This window comes from Scyliorhinus torazame, chromosome 2 (genome assembly GCF_047496885.1).
Source record: "Scyliorhinus torazame isolate Kashiwa2021f chromosome 2, sScyTor2.1, whole genome shotgun sequence".
In the NCBI taxonomy this organism is placed as follows: domain Eukaryota; kingdom Metazoa; phylum Chordata; class Chondrichthyes; order Carcharhiniformes; family Scyliorhinidae; genus Scyliorhinus; species Scyliorhinus torazame.
The window spans coordinates 129830435-129854511 of record NC_092708.1 but is presented as its reverse complement, the minus strand read 5'-3'; the positions used below and the strand labels follow the sequence as shown (position 1 = coordinate 129854511).

The window sequence follows — 24077 nt, the reverse complement described above, 5'->3', positions numbered from 1 at the left end:
GTTTCCTTTCTTTCCGCCGGTGCCATAACAACGTTCAAAACCCCCCTAATGTTCGAAAACAGCTGCCTCCCTTTCACGAACCCCGTCTGATCCTCCCCTATTACCTTCGGAAGGCACTCCTCCAGCCTACCCGCCAGTACCTTTGCCAACACTTTTACGTCCACATTCAGAAGTGATAAGGGCCGATACGACCCACACTCCGTCGGATCCTTATCTTTTTTTAGTAACAGGGAAATCGATGCCTGCCCCAAGGTTTGCGGCAACACCTCCTTCCCTATCGCCTCCTCAAACATCCCCACCATCAGGGGTGCCAACCTATCCTTAAATTTTTTATAATATTCCACCGGAAACCCATCCGGCCCTGCCACCTTTCCCGACTGCATCCTCCCAACCGCATCCTTTATCTCCTGTTCCACTATTGCTCCTTCTAATGTAGCCCTGTCCCCCTCCCCTAGCCTCGGGTACTCCAACCCATCGAGAAATTCCTGCATCTCACGGTCTCCTCCAAGTGGCACTGACTTGTACAACCTCTCATAAAACTCCTCAAAAACCTTGTTAATCAGCACTGGGGCCACCACCAACTTCCCTGCCCTATCCTTCACCTGAAGAATTTCCCTTGCCGCTGCCTCCCTCCGGAGCTGACCTGCTAACATACCCCACCTTATCTCCATGTTCATAAACTGCACCCCTTGCTCGTCTCAGTTGGCGCACCGCCTTCCTGGTGGTCAGTCGGTCGAAGCTCGCCTGTAGTTCCTTCCTCTTTTCCAGCTTTGCCGGGTCCCCATCCTCTGCATACCTCCTATCTACCTCCAACATCTCATCTATTACCCTCTGTCGCTCCAACCTCTCCTCCTTATCCACCCTAGCCTTAAACAAAATTACCTCACCTCTCACCACCGCCTTTAGAGCCTCCCAGACGACTGCCTTAGACACCTCACCCGTACAATTGAAACCGACATATTCCTTAATTACCGTTTCAATTTTCTCACAGAATACTTGGTTCCCCAAAAGCCCCACATCCAGTTTCCACCCCGGTCTCTGCGCTGCCCCCTTCTCTAGCACCATATCCACCAAATGTGGAGCGTGATCTGACACTGCACTTGCAGAGTATTCCGACCCCTTGACTCCAGCCAGCAAAGCCTTCCCCACCACAAGAAAGTTGACACGCGAGTATACCTTATGGACCGCTGAGAAAAACGGGGTGCAGGAACCTCCAAGGGTCCACCCCTCCCATTTCCACCATTGGCCAGCCAGTGTCTTCGCCCCCCCTGATGGGACCAGCGAGCGCGGCCGTGATCTGTCCAACCTTGGCTCCTGCACCAGGTTCCAGTCCCCCCCCCCCCCCCCCCCACAATCAGCTTGTGCGAGTCTAAGTCGGGAATAGCCCCAACCACCTTCCTCGCGAATCCCACATCGTCCCAATTGGGACCGTATACACTTAACAGCGCCACTAATCTCCCCTCCAATGCCCGTCACATCACATATCTACCCCCCTGATCTGCCACCACCTTCTCCATCTGGAAGCGTACCCTTTTGCTGACCAGCACCGCTACCCCTCGAGCCCTTCCATCAAATCCGTAGTGAAACACTTGGCTAACCCAGCCCTTTTTAAGTCTCACCTGGTCCTTCCCCCTCAAGTGAGTCTCCTGCAGCATTGCTCCATCGGCTTTCAAACTTTTAAGATGTGCAAGCACCCTTGACCGGACCTCTTAGCCCTCTCATGTTCCACGTGATTATCCTTACTGGGGGTCTCTCACTCACCACCCCCCCACCACCTTTCTTATCCACCATCACCATACCACCGGGCCCTGCCCCATAAGCCCCTGTCCATGGTTAACATCAAACCCCTTCCCCCCTTCCCAAGAACCCCCCCTACAAAAACATCCCCCAACATCCCTCCCTCCACCAGCTCTTGCTCGCCTCGTAGGCCCATTGAAGCCTGCTACCCAGGCTCCAATGTCCGCAGTCCTCCTCTCACCTCACCCCCGTTCACTAACTGACTCTAGTTAGCTAGCGCGGGTGGTTCCCCTCGCCAAGACCTCACGCCCCCTTCCACCCAGTCCCAGAGAAAGAAACACCAAAACAAACCCAACAATCCAACCCCTACAATTCACTAACATAGCATTTAACCGTCGCAACACAGAACGCCATTAACTTGAACTCTGCAACAATGCAAAGAGAAGTAAATTTCAAATTTCAATACAAATCAGTAAAAAGAAAGTTGTAACATTTGTACATTTTCCAGCCGCTCAAACACAGTCCACAGTCTTTCTTCCAGTTCCGCTCTTCACGTCTGTCCCAAGCCTTCTGCCCTCACGAACGCCTCAGCCGCCTCCGCTGTCTCAAAATAAAAGTCTTTGGCTTTATATGTTGCTCTCAACTTCGCCGGGTACACCACACCAAATCGCACCCCCTTCTTGTACAAAGCCGCCTTCACTCGCCCAAACGCCGCTCGTCTTTTTGCCAACTCCACCATCCAGTCCTGGTAGATCCGAACCGCAGTACCATCCCACAGCACCTCACGTTTCTGCTTCGCCCAGCTTAATACCTTCTCCTTCATGCAAAACTTATGGAAGCAGATAATTACGGCCCTTGGCGGCTCGTTCACTTTGGGCTTTGGCCTTAATGACCGATGAGCTCGGTCTAACTCGTACAGGGTGCAGTTCTCCCCCTCCCCCATCAGCTCCGCCAACTTCTTAGTAAAGTATTGCGTTGGCCTTGGGCCCTCTGTCCCTTCGGGCAAGCCCACAATTCTCAAATTGTGCCACCTTGAGCGGTTTTCCAAGTCTTCCAGCTTTGCTCGCAGTCCTCTGTTAACCTCCACCACCCTCCACAGCTAGTCTCCCATCGAGGTGACCTGGTCGCTGTGTCGTGTCACGGCCTCCTTCATCTTCTCGCCCTGCTCTCTCACCTCGGCCAATGCCTTTGCCACCTCCACCCTGATCGGGCCGATTGCCTCCTCCAACAATGACCTCACCACGACCCCATCTTTTTCCTCAGGATCTCCATGTGCCTCACCAAACGTTTTTCCAGCTCCACCACCATCACCTCGGTCATCTTCTCCACCGTAAGTAGTGCGGTCCCGCCTTGCAGTTCGGCTTCCGCCATCCTGTCAACACTTTTGCTCGTCTTCTCCTTCGGCGGTGAACCCGCGTTTCCTCCTTTCTTTGACGCTGCTTTTCGCATCTTTTAGCGGCTTATTGTTTTTTTTATCTTCTTTCCTTTCTCCTCTCTCCCTTCACCCTCCTGCCCTTCATCAATCTGACATTCTTCCTTTTTGAGAAAAAAAAACTTTTACCAAACTTCCATAAATCTTTTCTTTCTTTCTCCTCTACATTCACCTGGGACCAGGCTTCAAACCTTCTTCTTCCTAGGTGGGAGTCATCCGACGTGGAGCACCCTCCCTACATGGCACCCGGGCCTGCCGCCTCGACCTCTTCGTAGCTCCGACCTGCCGGGCCCGGCGCCTCAGCCGCCCGCGCGGGGTTCGTCGCCGGCTTTTAAACCGGCCCCGCTGGCTGCTCGTGGCGGCCCCAAAGGCCGACGATAGTCGGAGAGTGCGTGGGGTCTCGTGGATTTCACCGAAATCGCCGCGAATCTCGGCCACCCGTGGGAGCTCTTTTTTTTGCGGCCGCCCTGCTCGCCCACCCCACCGGAAGCCCTCCTTTTTGCTTTTAACCATAGTTTTAAAGCTGTGACCCCTGGTTGCCAATCACTTTGTCAGAGGAAATAGTCTCCGCCTACTTGCTCTATAATCAAAACTCCTCAATTCAGAAATCTCAGAACTGCAGCTTTTTCAATACTTTCAACGTAACTGAAAACCCACATCACTGGTAATCCACTTCTGTACCCTTTCCAAGGACTGGACATATTTTGTTGGGACAATAGTTTTAGGATAAGAGGTAGCAGGTTTAAAGAAGAGAGATTATACTGCCTGCCCACATTGTTCCTCCCACCAAAACGGAATCATCTTTCACTTCTGCATCAAATTATACATACCCATATCTATGAACTCCTGAACTTTGCTACTACCCTCGTAACTAATTCCTCTGTTAAATTTGGTATTATCTGCAAATTTTGAACTCTCACTGCATCCAAGTCCTGGTGGTTAACATACAAGAGAGGCAATGGCCCCACCCCATTGCCAACGGAGCAGTTAATGAAGTTTATTGCTGGTGAATTTAAGAAACACCGGCAGGCGGTGCGAGAGGGCCTGCCCAGGGCGATTGAGGCAGCACTAGTTCCTCTTTGCGGGGCTTTGGGAAGGGTGAAGCAGCGAAGAAGTCACAGGGCATGCAAACGCCACACAGACAGTAACCCAGGGCTGGGATTGAACCTGGGACCTCAGCTCTATGAGGCAACAGCGCCACCACTGCACCACCCAGAGGGCAAATTCTAGGAGTATGGGGAAAAGGCCAGCTGCCAGTTAGGCTAGCTCACCAGTTGACACGACAGGTGGCTGATGAGATGCCCTGGCTAGGGACAACTGGTGACGGCTCCAGTACGATATGGAGCATTTGAGGCACTTCGGGGGCTGTATAGATCCCCTGGCAGAGGATCCAGAGATGGAGCAAGTCATGGACAGACTGGACTTCCCGGTGGCGCAGAGAGGGAGGCGACACTGGTTGGAGGTGCCATCGGGACTGCAGGAGATAATGGAGTGCACTGGACCTATGCAATCGGGGAAGGCATCGGGGCATCAGATGGCTTTCCAGTGAATTTTATAGCAATTTGCTGTATCGCTGGCACCACATTTATTGGGGATGTACAGTGATTCTTTGTTGCCAGCAGGGGGGTTCCCTGAAGGAGGATAAAGATAGAATGAATGCGGGTCTTACAGGCCCATTTCTTTGCTGAACACCGAAGTGAAAGTGTTAGCATGGATCCCGGCAAGGAGCCTGGAGGGTAGTGTTTGGAGATGGTCTCCGAGGATTGGACTAGCTTTGTCAAGGGGTGACAGTTGCCGTCTAATAGTAGGTGACATTTGAATGTGGTCATCACACCATCTAGGACAAAGGTACCAGAAATAACTCTCTCTATAAGGCTTCTGATCAGGTGGAATGGAGGTACTTTGAGGTCCTGGAACGATTAGGGTCTGGGCCAATGTTTATCTCCTGGGTGAGATTATTATATACTGCCCCATGGAGTGTGTTAGGACTAATGCAGTGGCTGTATTTCTGGCTGTACAGGGGCATGAATGTCAGTTGTTGTTTGCGCTAGCCGTTGAACCCTTGGCCATCGTGCTTAGGTCGAAGGAATGCAGGCACATTAAATGTTGGGGGGGGGGGGGGGGGGGGGGGGGGGAAAGCAGACGATTTGTTGCTACGCCTTGGACCCTTCTCATGTATGGGGAAGATAATGCGGTTACGTTTAGAGCCTCCTCAGAGTACAAACTCAATGTGACCAAGAGCGATGTATTCCCGATAAATTCCCTGGTAGATGTGTAGACCTGGGACCCTGCTGTTCAAGCTGGCAAAAATAAAATTCAGGTATCTTGGTATTCAGGCAGCTCATGATTGGGCCACGATGCACAAATTGAACTAGGCAAGGGGACCTGGAGAGGTGGGATGCTCTACCGCTTTCCTTGACGGGTAGAGTACAGAAAATAAAAATGATCATTCGCCCGAGGCTCTCCTTGGCGTTTCAGTAACTCCCATCTTCCACTTTTTGTTAGGGTGGATAAACTAATTTGTCTGTGCGAGGGAAGGCAAGACACCCAGGATTTGTAAAGCCTTTCTGTAGAGGGAATGGCGTTCTGGGAGGGGACTGGCATTACCAAATCAATTGTATTACTACTGGGTGGTATTACTACTAGAGACGGTGTGGATGTTGTGGTGGTGGGGGCAAATGCAGGAGGCTTCCTGTGTTGGGTCATGTTTAAAATAATTGGTCACTGTCTCTCTCCAGTTCTTCTGGCCAGGTATAGTGAACCTGGTAGTGGTGGCATCCCTTAAATCTGGAATCAGTTGGTATTGTCACCAATCTGCAGAAACCATAGATTTGCACCGTTGGGGATAGATGCAACTTATAGAATCAGGAAGAGGGAGGGGGTTGAGAGGATCAGTGATCTGTTTGCGTAGGTTCCAGGGACTGGAGGAGTGAAGGGAAAATACCAGCTTCTGAGAGGGATAGAGTTTAGGTGACTTGGTTTGCAAAGAATTCCCTTTATCAGTTGCCGACTCATATGTTGATGGCTAGGTTATCATGCTATGAGCTGGGGAGTGGGAAGGGAAGATCTCCGATATGTGTGATTGCAAGAGACGGGGAAGGCACCATTAGCAGCGATAAAGGAGAAGTAGGAGAAGCTGGGAACGGCACGGGGGGGGGGGGGGGGGAGAGAAGAGAGAGAGGATCCTGGGAGCGAAATATTGTCTCTGGTGAACTCCTACTTCCTCTTGTGCCAGGTTCACAAGGCTCATATGACTAGAGCGCGTACGAGTGGGTTCTGGGCATTGGTGTTTAAAACCAGCATTGGTGCTCAAGACTATGTCAGTGATCGTGGGGGTGAGGCAGGAGCAGTGTCCAATAGTGGCAATTTTTGGCATAAGTTGCCAGAGCTGCTAGAGGGGAAGGGGCTGATGTCTTGGCCTTCACCTCTGATTGCCTGTCATCAAATCCTACTTGGATGGAGGCCAGCGGTGTCAACCAGGGCTTCGGCGTGGTTGGGGGGGGGGATGCGCCAGAGTTCCTGCAACTTGAAAAAAAATTAAGTATGCCCTTAGGGGGTTGGAGGATGGGTTAATCGAGGTGGAGACGGTTCAAAAATTAAGGGCGGGGGGGGTTCTTTGGGGTTTAATTAGTTAGTTTACATAGATAATAAAATGACAAACTGTTTTGTCCGTGTGTTTTATATGACCTCGATTTGGAGCCGACCCGGCCTAACTACTGACGCCAGCACCCGGATCGCCTTGCCCAGTGCCCGGAGCTCCTGACCCGACCCCCGACGGCAAGACCCGGCCCAACGCGACCCCCAGAGACCCGCCCAGCGACCCGACCCAGAGAGGCCCGCCCAACAACCCAACCTACCTGGTGAAGGAAGAAAGAAAAATCCACCTGGAGGCTCGACCGGGCCTACTTCAAGATTTGACCCCAGGAGCGCCCAGGGAAGGAACAGACCACGAGACCCAGCCCAACCTGCCTCAGGAAGCCCCTGCCCACGACCCAGGACCCCCGAAACGGCGGAGACCGTGCACGAGGACCTGAACGCTCTGCAAGGTATTCCCGCGCCCGCAGAACGCCGGGACCCATCCGGATCGCAAACATGCCCCCCTAGCAACCCCTCTACCTCAACCAGTGCCCGGGACCCTGCCAGATGCGACCCTAGATACGTAAACAGCGCCCCGTTCCCCGCCAGACGCAACAACCTACCTTCCACAAGAGCTGACATCTGCCATCGGATCCCAGGATCATCCAGCAGCAGCCGCCGACCGAGAAAGCGAGGGAAACGTGGCGGTCTGCAGGCTAGACTGAAGCAACGCGGTTTCAAGACCCCTCTCCCCAGCATACTCCTGGCAAACGTCCAAGCGATCGAAAACAAGCTGAATGAACTTAACGCCAGACTTACCTCTTAGAGGGAAGTAAGAGACTGCTGTGTGCTCTGTTTCACAGAGACATGGCTCACCCCCACCTCACCGGACTGTGCCATACAACCTGAAGGCTTCTCAATTCACCGGGCGGACCGCACGGCATCATCAGGCAAAGCGAAGGGTGGAGGGGTGTGCCTCCTCATCAACCCTTCCTGGTGCTTGGATGTGGCGACTCTGGCGACCTACTGCTCCCCAGACCTGGAATACCTGATCGTGAAGTGCCGCCCATATTAACTTCCACGTGAGTTCACTTCAGCCATTATCACAGCGGTCTACATCCCACCCCAGGCAGTAGTGAGGAAGGTGCTGGACGAACTATACACAGTAATAAACAACTACGAAACAGAACACCCGGAGGCCTTGTTCATAGTGGCTGGAGACTTCACCAAGGCCAACCTCAAGAGTGCACTGCCAAAACTCCACCAACACATCTCCTGTCCCACCAGGGGCGACAACACTCTTGACCACTGCTACTCAAAAATCAAGGGCGCCTACCGTTCCATCCCCCGACCGCACTTTGGGAAATCAGACCATAAGACGGTGCTCTTTCTCCCAGCATACAAGCAGAAACTCAAGCGGGAGAATCCAGCTAAGAAAGTTGTGCAGAGGAGACAGAAGAGCTCTTACGTGAACGCTTAGAGACAGTGGACTGGTCCATATTTAAGAACTCAGCGACCAACTTAAATGAGTATGCCACCACCGTCACAGACTTCATCAGCAAATGTGTGGACGGCTGCGTGCCAAAGAAAGCAGTACGTGCGTTCTCCAACCGGAAACCATGGCTCAATTGCAAGATTGACTCCCTACTGAAGGGCAGATCTGAGGCATTCAAGGCAGACGACCCTGACCTATACAAGAAATCCAGGTACGACCTCCGCAAAGCCATCCGAGATGCTAAGAGAGAATATCAAACCAAGCTAGAGTCACAGACAGAGTCTCGGCGGTTGTGGCAAGGACTAAACAACGTAACGGGCTACGAAGCGAAGCCGAACAGTATCTCTGGCAGCAGCGCACCCCTCCCCGATGAACTCAATGCATTCTATGCTCGGTTCGAGCAGGTAACCAACAATCCACTGGCAAGTGCCCCAGCAGCCCATAATTCACCCATACCCACCATCACAGCTTCTAAAGTCAGATTGGCCTTCCTAAAAGTGAACCCTCGGAAGGCGACGGGCCCAGACGCGATCCCTGGTCGTGCACTCAAGAGCCTGCGCGGACCAGCTGGCAGAGGTATTCGCGGACATCTTTAACCTGTCCCTACTCCACTCCGAAGTCCCCACCTGCTTCAAGAAGACCACCATCATACCGGTGCCAAAGAAGAACCAGGCAACGTGCCTCAATGACTACCGACCAGTGGCCCTGACTTCAGTCACAATGAAGTGCTTCGAGAGGTTGATCATGAAGCGCATCACCTCCATACTCCCTGAACGCCTTGATCCACTGCAATTCGCATACCGCTGCAACCGGTCCACATCAGATGCCATTTCCCTGGCCCTACACTCATCCCTAGAGCATCTCGACAACAAGGACTCCTACATCAGACTCCTATTTATTGACTACAGCTCCGCCTTCAACACCATAATCCCAGCCAAGCTCATATCAAAGCTCCAAAACCGAGGACCTGGCTCCCCACTCTGCAACTGGATCCTCGATTTTCTGACCAACAGACCACAATCAGTAAGAATGAACAACAACACCTGCTCCACAATAGTCCTCAATACCGGGGCCCCGCAAGGCTGCGTACTTAGCCCCCTACTCTACTCCCTGTACATACACGACTGCGTGGCAAAACTGGGTTCCAACTCCATCTACAAGTTTGCTGACGATACGACCATAGTGGGCCGGATCTCGAATAACGATGAGTCCGAATACAGGAGGGAGATAGAGAACCTAGTGGAGTGGTATAGCAACAACAATCTCTCCCTCAATGCCAGCAAAACTAAAGAGCTGGTAATTGACTTCAGGAAGCAAAGTACTGTACACACCCCTGTCAGCATCAACGGGACCGAGGTGGAGATGGTTAGCAGTTTCAAATTCCTAGGGGTGCACATCTCCAAAACTCTGTCCTTGTCCACCCACGTCGACGCTACCACCAAGAAAGCACAACAGCGCCTATACTTCCTCAGGAAACTAAGGAAATTTGGCATGTCCACATTGACCCTTACCAACAGATGCACCATAGAAAGCAGCCTATCGGGCTGCATCGCAGCCTGGTATGGCAACTGCTCGGCCCAGGACCGCAAGAAACTTCAGAGTCGTGAACACCGCCCAGTCCATCACATGAACCTGCCTCCCATCCATTGACTCCATTTACACCTCCCGCTGCCTGGGGAAAGCGGGCAGCATAATCAAAGATCCCTCCCACCCGGCTTACTCACTCTTCCAACTTCTTCCATCGGGCAGGAGGTACAGAGGTCCGAAAACACGCATGAACAGACTCAAAAACAGCTTCTTCCCCACTGTCACCAGACTCCTAAATGACCCTCTTATGGACTGACCTCATTAACACTACACCCTGTATGCTTCATCCGATGCCAGTGCTTATGAAGTTACATTGTATACCTTGTGTTGCCCTATTATGTATTTTCTTTTATTCCCTTTTCTTCTCATGTACTTAATGATCGGCTCGCAGAAAAAATACTTTTCACTGTACCTCGGTACACGTGACAATAACCAAATCCAATCCAATTATACAATTATTTGGAATAAAATATATATTTTAAGCAATACAAATGAGATTGATAAGATTAAGCTTTGGACTGGACTGAATTTCTAGGCTTTGGTTAAAATGTGACTTTTTCAAATTCTGTCCAACAAATCTGCTTAGTCAAAGAACTGGCTGAGCAAGGTGTGAATACTTAGGAACAAGAACATAAGAACTAGGAGCAGGAGTAGGCCATCTCGCCCCTCGAGCCGGCTCCACCATTCAATGGGATCATGGCTGATCTTTTGTGGACTCAGCTCCACTTTCCGGCGCGAACACCATAACCCTTAATCCCTTTATTCTTCAAAAAACTATCTTTATCTTAACAACATTTAATGAAGGAGTCTCAACTGCTTCACTGGGCAAGGAATTCCATAGATTCACAACCCTTTGGGTGAAGAAGGGCAGCAAATAGTAGTATTAATAGGAAATAGACTTAGAATCACAGAGCTTTACTCTTCAGCCCGTCATGTCTGCACTGGCCAATCATCCATCTAAATTCATTTTCCAGCACTTGGTCCGTAATCTTGTATGCCATGACATTTCAAGTGCTCATCTAAATGCTTCTTAAAATGTTCCCAACTCTACCACCCTATTTGCTGACTCCAAGCATTTGAGGCAGAAGGAAAAGGGAAAAAAAGCACCAATGGATGTGGTCAGTGGCTGCAGATTCTTTGACAGCTACCAAAGCCAGATGTGTTTTTTTTTGGGGGGGGGGGGGGGGAAAAAAGAGAAGAAAAGAAGAGAAGACAATCGTTGCAGCCAGCTTTACTACTGATAATGGATTTGGGAATCTCTCCAAAAATGAGAAGTGCCTAGTGATGGTCACTTGAAGTTACTATTCAGTGAAGCGGGAATCCATGAATGCACGTTTCCCTTCCACAGATCTCTGAACCCTGAGCAGGTTCATTACTAAACGCGCATAGCTAGGATCACACCCAAAGCATTTTTACGGCCATTGGCTATTCATAATTGGCTTATGTATATCAAGTGCAGTACGAAGCAGGGCACTAAAAATCTTTGGACAGAAGAAGTTGACACGACAGTTCAAGGGTTCAAGTTTCGGACTTCAAATCACTCCTCGGTTTTACGTTGTTTCACTCCTGCTTAAGTTTGCTAGTATCCAGTAAAATGGAACTAGGTTATAATTTACGTTTATACACATCTATTTACTCTTCCACACTTGAGCAACAACCCACTCCAAAAAATAATTCAGACAAAACCCATTTATATAAAAGCCACTCACCAACAATTTTGTCAACGGAGTCATGATCATCAAATGTGACAAAGGCGAACCCTCGCTTTTTCCCACTTCCACGATCAGTCATGACTTCAATATTTTCAATCTTGCCATACTTCTCAAAATAATCTCTCAGGTGATACTCCTCAGTATCTTCTTTGATACCGCCAACAAATATTTTTTTCACTGTTAAATGGGCACCAGGTTTTGTAGAATCCTGTATAAAAGAGCAAGTCAAGTCAAGGGCTGCTCGCCATTTTTAAACACCATATCATAGAATTTACAGTGCAGGAGGCCATTCAGCCCATCGAGTCTGCACCGGCTCTTGGAAAGAGCACCCTACCCAAGGTCCACACCTCCACCCTATCCCCATAACCCAGTAACCCCACCCAACACGAAGGGCAATTTTGGACACTAAGGGCAATTTATCATGGCCAATCCACTTAACCTGCACATCTTTGGACTGGGGGAGGAAACCCACGCGCACACGGGGAGGATGTGCAGACTCCGCACAGACAGTGACCCAAGTCGGAATCGAACCTGGGACCCTGGAGCTGTGAAGCAATTGTGCTATCCACAATGCTACCGTGCTGCCCCACTTGCATAAATTACAACGTACCTCTCTTGACACTGCTCTTTTCGGTTCTACAACACGACCATCAACTTTGTGTGGCCGTGCAGACATAGCTGCATCCACCTCCAATACACAAGAATAAGTCACAAATCCAAATCCTCTTGAACGTTTTGTTTGTGGTTCCCTCATCACCTAAAAGCAAAGATTAAACAACTTAGAACAATGTGCCTACATATTTCTTTATGCTAAATCAAGTGTTTTATATGGTTTTTCATTACTCGTTTTCTTTCCTTTCAAAATGGAGATATAGTGAATACAACTTGGGGGAAGGTGGTGATGTAACTAGACTAATAATCCAGAGGTCCAGGCTAAAGCTCTGGGAACATGGCAAAAATATTACAGCAGCTGATGGAATACAAGTTCAATTAAATCAAATCTGGAATATAAAGCTAGTTCAGTAAAGTTGACCGTGAAAACTACCCATTCTTGTAAAAATAAATGCATCTGGTTCACTAATGCCCTTAAGAGAAGAAAATCTGCCATCCATACAGTCTGACCTGCATGCAACTCCAAACCCAAGGCAATGTGATTGACTCTTAACTGTCCTCTGAAATGGTCCAGCAAGCCACTCAAATGGGTGCCCACAGTCCAACGAATACAGTAAAAAAGCCTAAAAGCTATGTGAAATTACATGTGGAAATTAATGGCAAAAAACCATTTTAGTTTGACTCAATGCAAATATGGAAAAACACTCATGCATGTTCTATACAACTAAAATACCAGGGAGATGCAACAGCAGATATTCTCAACACCAAGGCAGCAACTGGCAAGGTATCACATGAATGAGCCATGTCAAAACTGGTTGGGTGGATGGAAAAACCCTCCCAATAGCTGGAGTCATACTCAACACAACCAGTCAATGGTCATCTCAAATGAGAGAAAGGGCTGCCACCTCCAATCACTGACAACATGGTCACTGTTCTTCACCCATCATTAACATGGTGTGGCATGTTGATAGGCAAGGTAGTGTAATCGCCACTAACAGAAGTTGAGCAAACCAATCATATCAACACCATGGCTCCAAGAGCAGGACTGTGCCTCGGCTGCTGATACTCAAAGCTCCTCCACAATCTAGAAGGTTAAAGCCAGGAGTATGATAGCATACTTTTTCCTTGCCATGCAGCCCAGCCATAACTCAAGCTGCCAGGTATCATTCATGGTAGACTAGTTTGCTGACCAGTACTCCAACCATTGAGCTAAACATGTGCTTGCTCTATTTTGTCTGTTCACCAAGGTGGAAGTGCAAACTTCCAATATTACTTTGACAGTCATATTAAGTTACGAGAAGAGCAACAAATACCAAAGTCCAAAAAAGCCACGACTTGAGACAGCAAGAATCACCACTTTATAGAATCAGGATCTTAATTCCATACCGAACACCACTGTGGGAGCAGAATTGGCAGGAATTCTAAAGTTTTAAGGCGGCAAAGTGACATCTTCTCAAAACAGCCAAGGACATGCCACAAACATAACTTTGCCTGGGTAACCCACATTGTAAGAATTAAATAAATTGACTCATGGCTTCACAGGAGCAGGAAAATATGATAATTTGTTTAATTGATAAAGGATGGATACCATGTCTTGACACACTTGGGAATTTTAATAAACCTTAGAACAGCAAAAATAATCAATCTCACCACACAATCTGTTAACAGTCCCCATTGTTCAAAGTGCTCCTTTAAACTCTCTTCATTAGTTTCAAAACTCAATCCACCAATGAACAGCTTGCGTAACTGCTCTGGTTGTTTAGGTTCTTGACCCTGCAAAACACAAGTGTATGGCTTTTAAAATGCTAACAGCTAGTAATAATAATTTGTGAATGAAGTAGAAGGATCTCAAAATTGCCCGATTCCCATGTATGCAAATCAATTTTCAGCTGGATACGGTTTTCAAAAGACATACAAAATAAATTCCTGCTTTGTCAAGATGGGGCTCAGTGCAAGTGAAAAATAATAGGGATTATAATCCAAAACTGTATCACATGACTGAAGCATAATAATATTAAGATGTAACATGCACAGAGTGGCCTAGGTAGAGTTCTCTTTTGGAGGGCCGGTGCAGACACGATGGGCCAAATGGCCTCTTCTGACTGCAGGAATTCCGTGATGAGTTAGTCTTACGTAAACATATTGAGCCTGTCTGCAGAATGAATAGTCTAAAAAGTAATAGGCAGGATGGTCGTGTCTGCATTACTAAAGATCCAGGGTGCAAAGTCAGCATGTTCTTTGTATTATGAATGATGAAAGTAAATTCCTTCTACCAAATATGGTAGAATCATAGAATCCCTACAGTGCAGGAGGCCATTCGGCCTATCAAGTCTGCATCAACCCTCTGAAACAGCCACACATCCCTGCAATCCCATAACCCCACCTAACGGTTGCACACTAAGGAACAATTTAGCATGGTCAATCAACCTAACCTGCTCATCTTTGGACTGTGGGAAGAAACCAGAGCACCCGGAGCAAACCCATGCAGACATGGGGAGAAAGGGAGAGAGCAGTTGCACATGAGGTGGTGCCCGCCAGAGACCTTCCGATATAAACCCTCTTCACCCTGTTTTCGGAAGAGATTTGGAGTGGAATTTGGTCAGTTTGATGGGTTAAGAATCCCAATTCAAAGAAATGCCCAATAAATAAAAAACTAGGGTCAGTTTGATGGGTTAAGAATCCCAATTCAAAGAAATGCCCAATAAATAAAAAACTAGGGTCAGTTTGATGGGTTAAGAATCCCAATTCAAAGGAATGCCCAGTAAATAAAAAACTAGGGTTAGTTTGATGGGTTAAGAATCCCAATTCAAAGGAATGCCCAATAAATAAAAAACTAGGCAGCAGAAAAATAAGAATTGTCAGATCCGGGTGCTTTGAGGCTCCTGCAGCGTCAGAGTCTATAGGGTGCTTTGAGGCTCCTGCAGCGTCAGAGTGTGAATGGAGAGGAGTGCCTCTTGTTTTTGACTCATCGTTTGGAGTATGGGGACCAGGGGTGGTGGTTGTTGGGTAAATTCCAGCTTCTAAGAACTAATCTGTTCAGGTGCATAACTTTTTGCGCAAGGAGATTGCTTCCTTCTCCTGGGCACCCTCTTTGATGGACAGGGTTCTTTCAGCGGTCGAGCTAGGGGAGGGGAAGATATTGGATATTTATCATCAGCTTGTGTTGATTCGAAATGGAGCAAGCTCATTGGATGGGGTTAAAAGGGTAGTAGGAAAGGGAGCTGGGTCAGGTTTTTGATGGAGGTGTGTGGTGTGAGGCTCTACACAGGATCAACTCCAGCTCATGTGCTAGGCTCAGCTTGACTCAGTTCAAGGTGGTGCATAGGGCACATCTGACCAGAGCACGGATGAGTGCATTTTTTCCAGAAGTAGGTCACAAGTGCTGTTGTTCACGGGGTCTGGCGAATCATACTCATATGCCCCGGTCTAGTCCTAAACTTTGTGAGCTTTTGCGTTTCCTTCAGCACCGTGTCAGGAATTCTTGGGATTGAGTTGGAACCTTATCCGTTGGTGGCGACCTTTGGGTTTTCAGACAAGGCAAAAGGTGTATGCTCTTGCCTTCACCTTGCTAACGGTGATCACATTGCAGGCTCAGACACCACAGGCAGGAAGGGAATGGGTGACCACCAGGCAGTGCAAGAGAGCTAGGCAGACAGTGCAAGAATCTCCTCTGGCCTTTCTCCTGCAAAACAGATATACCGTTTTGGATATAGTTGAGGGAAGTGACCTCTTGGGGGGAAAGCAGCAACAGCCAAATTTGATTTGATTTATTATTGTCACATGTATTAGTATACAGTGAAAAGTATTGTTTCTTGCATGCTATACAGACAAGGCATACCGTACATAGGGAAACTGCAGAATGTAATGTTACAGTCATAGCTAGGGTGTAGAGAAAAGATCAACTTAACACGAGGTAGGTCCATTCAAAAGTCTGATGGCAGCAGGAAAGAAGCTGTTGAGTCGGTTGGTATGTGACCTCAAACTTTTGTATCTTTTTCCTGACGGAAGAAGGTTCAGAGTATGTCCGGGGAGCATGGGTCTTTAATTATGCTGGTTCCCTTTCTGAGGCAGAGGGAATTATAGACAAGAGTCAATGGATGGGAGGCTGGTTTGCATGATGGACTGGGCTACATTCACGACCTTTTGTAGTTTCCTGCGGTCTTGGGCAGAGCAGGAACCATACCTGTTGCACATTTGTTGTACCACATTTGGTTCGGCTGCAGTGGGAGAGTATAAAGCGTGGGAATACAACAGTTATAGGGAATTTAATTGTAAGGGGAATAGATAGGCGTTTCTGTGGCCACAAATGAGACTCCAGGATGGTATGTTGCCGCCCTGGTGCTAGGGTCAAGGATGTCTCGGACATTCTGGAGGGGAAAGAGTGAACAGCCAATGGTCGTGGTGCACATCGGTATCAACGACATAAGTCAAAAAAAGGGACGAGGTCCTGAAAGAGTATGAGAGTTAGGAAGAAAGTTAAGAAGTCAGACGTCAAAAGGTAGTGATCTCAGGATTACTACCAGTGCCACGTGCGAGGCAGAGTAGAAATAGTAGGATGTATCGGATGAATACGTGGCTGAAGAGATGGTGTCAGGGGAGGGCTTCAGATTCCTGGGGCAATGGGATTGGTTCTGGGGGAGGTGGGACAAGTATAAACTGGATGGGCTATATCTGGGCAGGACCAGGACTTGCTAGAGTGGTTGGGGAAGGATTAAACTAGTATGGCCAGGGGTTGGGGGGGGGGGGAAGGGAAAGAGAGAAATCGATGTAAGAATTCAGAGCTGGAGAATCAAGAACAAAAGAAAAAGACAGAAAGGAGAAGAAGAAAGTGATAGGCAGATAAATCAAGGGTGTGCATCAGATAAATCCTTAAGGTTAGTCCGTTTAATGTACCTCTTTTGTAAAAAGGTAGTAGGGAAGGATTAGCCTTAAGGTTTTGCAGCTGAACGCGCAGCGCATTCAAAATAAAATGGATGAATTAGTTGCACATATGTGTAAAGGGATATGATATAGTTGGGATTACGGAGACATGGATCCAAGGTGACCAATGATGGGAACTAAACACTGAGAGCTCTTCAATCTTTAAGAAGGACAGAGAGAAAGGAAAAGGTGGTGGAGTTGCAGTGTTGATTAAAGAAGATATTGATACAATATTGAGGAAAGATATTAGTACAGATGATGTGGAATCTGGGTAGTGTTAAGAAACGTCATGGGGCAAAAAACATTCGTAAGGGTGGTATACACCCCACCAAACCGCAGTGGTAATATTGGGAATAGCAATAGACAGGAAATCAGAGATGCATGTGATAAGGGAACATTGTGATTATGTATGACTTTAATCTGCATATAGATTGGGTGACTCAAATTAGTCACACTACAATAGAGGAATTTCTGGAGTGTATACAGGATGGTTTTCTGGGCCAGTATGTTGAGTAACCAACAAGGGAACAGGCCATTTTAGACTGGGCGTTGTGCAACGAGAAAGGATTAGTTGGCAATCTGAATAATGTACCGGAAGTTCTGAGAAGCACAAGTTTTAGTGAGGAGCTGAAGGAAATGAGTATTAGTAAAGAAATGGTTTTGTGGAGTAATGAGACTGAAGGTGGGCAGCACAGTGGGTAGCACCATTGCTTCACAGCTTCAGGGTTCGATTCCCGGCATGGGCACTGTCTATTTGGAGTCTGCATGGGTTTCCTTCGGGTGCTCGGGTTTCGTCCCACAAGTCCCGAAAGACTTGCTGTTAGGTGAATTGGATATTCTGAATTCTCCCTCTGGGTACCCGAACAGGCACCGGAATGTGGCAACTCGGGGCTTTTCACAGTAACTTCCTTGCAGTGTTAATGTAAATCCATTATCAAGGATTTCATAGCACAGCATTCGGAAAGCAGTGGTGTAATCAGACAAAGTCAGCATGCGTCAAATCTATTTTGAAGATGTAACTAGTAGTTGACCAGGGAGAACCGATGGATGTAGTTTATTTAGACTTTGAGGGTCTCACATAGCAGATTAATGTGAAATGAAAATCGCTTATTGTCACAAGTAGGCTTCAAAAGAAAAGAGAGCACCCCACAGCGTTTGCTGGACGCTTGTGGATACATTTCACAGCAGTATTTGGAGAGTTAGCCCGTGTCCATTTGTCCGTGGATAATGTGGCCAAATGGACTCAATTCCTAGCCTCTCATGCGACAGAGGCAGGACAGAGAGCTTGCGCAAATTATGACCCCTCAGACGAGGCCCACAATGAGAAATGGGTTTTGAAAAGATTACATAGAATTTTTTTTTTTTTAAAAACAGTACAGAAGGAGGCCATTTGGCCCATCGAGTCCGCACCGGCTCCTGGAAAGAGCACCCCACCCAAGGTCAACACCTCCACCCTATCCCCACAACCCAACCCAACACGAAGGGCAATTTTGGACACTACGGGCAATTTATCATGGCCAATCTACCTAACCTGCACATCTTTGGACTGTGGGAGGAAACCGGAGCACCCGGAGGAAACCCGCAGATACCGGGAGAACGTGCAGACTCCGCACAGACAGTGACTCAAGCCGGGAATCGAACCTGGGACCCTGGAGCTGTGAAGCAATTGTGCTATCCACAATGCTACCGTGCTGCCCCAATGTGGATAAATGAGAGGTCACCTGCTTCGGTAGCAAAAATAGGAAGGTAGATTATTTGAATGGGCGTAAATTGAGAGAGGTGGATACTCAGTGAGACCTTGGTGTCCTCGTGCATCAATTGGTGAAAGCAAGCTGTAAAGCAGGCAAATGGTATGTTGGCCTTCACAGCGAAAGGATTTGAGTATAGGAAGAGAGATGTTTTACTGCAATTGTATAGGGCATTGGTGAGGCCACACCTGGAGTACTGTATGCAGTTTTAGTGTCCTTATCGGAGGATTGAATTTTTGTTTATCGTCTCGTGTACCCAGGTAGAGAAAAATATTTTTCTGCGAGCAGCTCAAACAGATCATTAAGTACATGAAAATAAAAGAAAATACATAATAGGGTAACAAAAGGTACACAATGTAGCTACATAACACTGGCGTTGGATGAAGCATACAGGAGTGGAGTGTCAATAAGGTCAGTCCATAAGAGGGTCGTTTAAGGAGTCTGGTAATAGCGGGGAAGAAGCTGTTTTTGAGTCTGTTTGTGCGTGTTCTCAGACTTTTGTATCTTTTGCCTGATGGAAGAAGTTGGAAGAGTGAGCAAGCCGGGTGGGAGAGGTCTTGGATTATCCTGCCCGCTTTCCCCAGGCAGCGGGACATGTAGATAGAGTCAATGGATGGGAGGCAGGTTCGTGTGATGGACTGGCTGTGTTCATGACTCTGAAGTTTCTTGCGGTCTTGGGCCGAGCAGTTGCCATACCAGACTGTGATGCAGCCAGATAGGATGCTTTCTATGGTGCATCTGTAAAAGGAAGGATGTTCTTGCTGTGAGGGAGAGCAGCGAAGGTTTACCAGTCTGATTCGTGGGATGGCTAGACTGTCATTCGAGGACAGCCTAAATCAATTTTGATTATCTTAATTGGAGTTTAGAAGAGCGAGAGGGGATCTCATAGAAACGTACAAAATTCTAACAGGATTAGACAGGGGAAGGGCGGCACGCTGGTTAGCACTGCTGCCTCATGGCGGAGAGAACCTGGGTTCGATCCCGACCTCTGGTCACTCGCCGTGAAGTTTGCACATTCTCCTGTGTCTGCGTGGGAAGAATCCTTTTCGCCCAAAGAGTGGTGAATCTGTGGAATTCACTAGCACAGAAAGTAGTTGAGACCAAAATGTTGTGTAATTTCAAGAATTGTAATAATATTTATTGTCACATGAAGGCTTACATTAACACTGCAATGAAGTTCCTGTGAAAAGCCCCCTAGTCACCACATTCCTGTGCCTGTTTGAGTACACAGAGGGAGAATTCAGAATGTCCAATTCACCTAACAGCACATCTTTTGGGACTTGTGGGAGGAATCCGGAGGAAACCCACACAGGCACAGGGAACAGGGAAGTGACCCAAGCCGGGAATCAAACCTGAAGCAACGGGGTTAACCACTGTGCTACCATGCCACCCTAGATATGGCTCTTGGGCCTAGAGATATGGGGGTAAGGTAGGATCAGGTATTGAACTGGATGATCAGAATGAATGGCAGAGAAGGCTTGAACAGTTCCTACTGCTTCTAATTTGCTATGTAATTGCCCGTTTGGGTGTAAGATTCCGGTTCTACCCAGCGTTTAGTTTGGTTAAGTGACCGTATGGAGTTTCTGCACCTAGAAAAGGTAAAGTGTATCTCTTGCGAGGGTTTTGGCAGAAAGGCTTGAGTAGAACATATTTCAGGAAGTTAGTTACAGTCAGATGTTAGGTGAAGGCCGGGGGGGGGGGGGGGGTCTGGTTTTTTTTTTTAAAGTGTGGTTTTACTGTGTTACATTGAAACATTTCTCAAGAATATCTTTTAAAAAGGGCATAGGAGCAAAGTAGAGAAAATGACAAGCAATGGAAGCTCAGGGCAATGCCTGTGGACTGAATGGAGGTGATCCCAAACCAGTCATCTAGTTTGCATTTAGTCTCCCCAATATAAAGATGCCCACAAATAGTGTACAAAATTGAAAATACATGTAAATCGCTGTTTAATTTGGAAGGAGTGACTGAGATTTTGGATTGTGAGGAGGTGGTGAAAGAACAGGTATTGCATTTCCCAAGCTTGCATGGAAGGTGCTGCAAGGAAGGGAGCGGGGGTTGGGTTTACTGAGTAGACTAGAGTGTTGCAGAGGGAATGGTTCATAAGAAATGGTGAAAAGGGAGGATTGGGGGGGGGGGGGGGGGAAAGAGAGAGCTGTGATTGGCAATCCTGGATAGCAGCACTCAAGTGGGCAGGTTTATGGAAGGAAACCACAGCAAAAAGTCACACCAGGCCAGCACTAGCTTCAACCAGTGTCCCAGGTTTGATTCCCGGTTTGGTTCACTGTCTGTGCGGAGTGCATACTTCATCCCAGTGTCTGCGTTGGTTTCCTCCTGGTGCTCCGGTTCCCTCCCACAGGTCCTGAAAGGCGCGAGTGTTCGGTGAATTGGACATTCTGAACTCTCCCTCAGTTTATCCGAACAGGCGCCGGAGTGTGGCGGCTAGGGGATTTCCTCAGTAACTTCATTAGTGTTAATACAAGCCTATTTGTGACACTAATCAAGATTATATTATTAAGCAAAAGGTTTTGTGACTTGTAAGCCATCACCAGGTTGTTCAATATTGCACTAATATGTAATAAACCTCTTGATCTGTTACACCAAACCTACCGTGTGCTGACATTTGTCCCTGGTCAAAAATTCAAAAAAACGTTATGTAATTTACAGAACCGTAAAACCTCAGCAACAAGCTCTTGATACAGGCATAGTTTTAAACCACACAACACAACTCAGCTGCAAAATTTGAATTGCTTCGCACCCAGAAGGATCACGTATTGAAGTGACTTCAAGAATAGACTTTCAAACTTGAAATTTAATCTCACCAGTTAAGACCCAGGGTCCAGAAAGAAGCACTGTCTTTCTCCATCCACTTGTTGCAATATGATCCGACATGTTCCATTCTTCCTATGCAAGTCTAAGTGACTGTTACCACTAATCACCAATAGAGGGCTAAGTAGCATTCTGTCTGCATCTAAAATTCTAAGTTCAAGTGTCAGCTGTGGCACAGTTGGTAGTCCTCCCACCCAAATCAAAAGGTTCAAGGCTCAAGTCCCACAAAAAAAAAAAAAAATCAATGCTGACAGTGCAGTGGAGGGAATGCTGCGATGTCGGAGGTGCTGCCCCAAATAGCTATTTGGGCAAATGCAAGAGATGCACTACTGCACTCCAAAGAATCATACTTGAATCGAAATGTTAATTGTTTTTTTCTTCAGATATCAGATCTGACTTTTTCCAGGACGTGTAGAACTGCAGCAATTTTAATTGTGGCTGGAATAGCTGACAGTAGCATCAAGCTGAAACAAAATATGTGTACACAAAAGTGAGCGGAAGAGCAAGATGATCAACAACTGACGGAACTTTCATGGGGAACTCCAGGATCATCAGAGTTAGGATTTACCGAAGCCTGGAGTTTGGGCAAAAGCTCAAACAAAAACAGCAGATTCTGTTTGGTTCACGCTACAAAACGACAAACTCCTGACGTTCAGACTACACTGCCCCCCGCCATGTTCTGGAGAAAATAACAGCGAAAGCGGCCTCCGCATTTCCGAACAAATGAAAGGAGGCCGGCCATCCTGCGGCAGCCGGACTGCTTCCAGAATGGAACTGGTGTCACCCAAGTAAGGGCACTACACCAGCCGCCCAGCAGCCAGCCTCCCGCCAGCGGCAACTCACCTCGGCTTCAGTCCGGAGTCACAACCGGATCCCGATCAGCTTGAGACTCTCATTGTCAAACACAACCCGTCTATTAATCATTAACCAGCAGCGGCACCGCCATTTTAAAGTTGGCGCAGAATCCATGTTAGAGAGTTACAGCATGGAAATTATCGAGCTGCTACAAAAAGGTCGAATCCAGAGGCACAGCCGAGGAAATACGGCCCAGGGCCGCCGTTAACAGCCAGCCGCCTCACCTCCGTACCGGCGGCAGGATGAAACTCAGGCCCGCCAAAAACGAGAACACCCGAGCGGGAAGGAAAAGGGTCGAATGACAGCGAGGCCAGAGGGAAGGCTCGATCTTACCTCCATAATTTAATGGGAAGCGGGTGGATCGAGAGCGCGACCGAAATCTTTTATCACAACCCGGCAGACACTGCGGCACCGAACGCCGCCCCTCAGACCCCGCCTCCCTTACTGCGTCACTCAAACCCCGCCCCCATACTGCGTCACTCACACTCCGCCTCCCGTACTGGATCACTCAGAAACCCCGCTTCCCATACTGCGTCCCTCACTGACCCCGCCTTCCATACTGTGTCCCCCAAACTCCACCGCCACTGGACCCGCCTTCCATATTGCCTCACTCAATCCCCATCTCCCAGACAGCATCCTCAGAACTCCGCCTCCAACACTATCAGCCGAAACCCCGCCCCCCTAAACCCCCGCCCCTCATGCGTCAGTAACGCCCTCCGCCTAGAGCACTGCATCCATCCCTCTGCCTTCCATAATGCGTCACTCAGAAACCCCGCCCCCATCCCTTCATCAACCGAAACCCGCCCGACAACCCGTCACTCATTGGCTTCGTCCACAACCCCACCACACACTCGTCAATCACACTGGCTCCGCCCTCACACAGCTTCATTTATACCACATCCGCCCCAAGACGCCGTCTCGCACAGGGACAGAGGACAATGGAAGAACTTAGTAGGTCTGCCAGCGGGAGAAATAGTTAACATTTCGAGTCTATAGTCGTCTTATCACATTGGCTTCGACCCCAGGCCACAATCACATAGATTCTGCCCCCAAAACGCGTCACTAACTCTGTCCTCACTCGCATTAATCATACTGACCTCCTCCCACACCGCGTCCATTATCCAAGCTCCACGCGAAATACGTCACTCTTACAGACTCCACCCCGCGTTGCGTCAAACACCCAGGCTGCACCCCGCGCTGCGTCAATTACCCAGACTCCACCTCATTCACCCAGGCTCTACCCCATGCCGAGTCAATCACCCAGGCTCCACCCCATGCCGAGTCAATCACCCAGGCTCCACCCCAACTGCGTCAATCACCCAGGCTCCACACCACGCTGCGTCAATCACCGCGGCCCCACCCTACAGCACGTCAATCACATTGGCACCACCATTTGACCATATCAACCACTCTGGCTCCACCTCTATTCGTATCATTTATTAGGCACCAGGCCACGTCAAACACATTGGGTCCCTCCCCCTACTGCATTCATCACACTGGCACAGCCGCCTTTCGGCAATCTCATTAACCCCGTCCCAGACTATTGTACCGCGCGTCAATCCCGACTGGCCCGACCC

At 48.4% G+C, this 24077-nt stretch overlaps 1 protein-coding gene across 2 annotated transcripts in view; it reads right to left on the bottom strand.

Moving 5' to 3' along the window:
• hnrnpa3 (heterogeneous nuclear ribonucleoprotein A3) overlaps nucleotides 1-23739 on the bottom strand; it is a 28785-nt gene extending 5046 nt beyond the window's left edge. Inside the window, exons 1-4 of one of the 2 annotated variants that reach the window (XM_072477019.1) lie at nucleotides 23598-23739; nucleotides 13802-13924; nucleotides 12150-12296; nucleotides 11537-11747 (exon numbers count right to left, since the gene is read on the bottom strand). In XM_072477019.1, the coding sequence (XP_072333120.1) occupies nucleotides 11537-11747; nucleotides 12150-12296; nucleotides 13802-13924; nucleotides 23598-23618 (502 nt within the window). In that variant the 5' untranslated portion in view covers nucleotides 23619-23739. Of the gene's footprint in view, nucleotides 1-11536; nucleotides 11748-12149; nucleotides 12297-13801; nucleotides 13925-22833; nucleotides 22972-23597 lie in introns of those variants that run through there. The other variant, XM_072477029.1, reaches the window with a different exon arrangement.
• Between the last annotated feature and the right edge of the window lie 338 nt (nucleotides 23740-24077).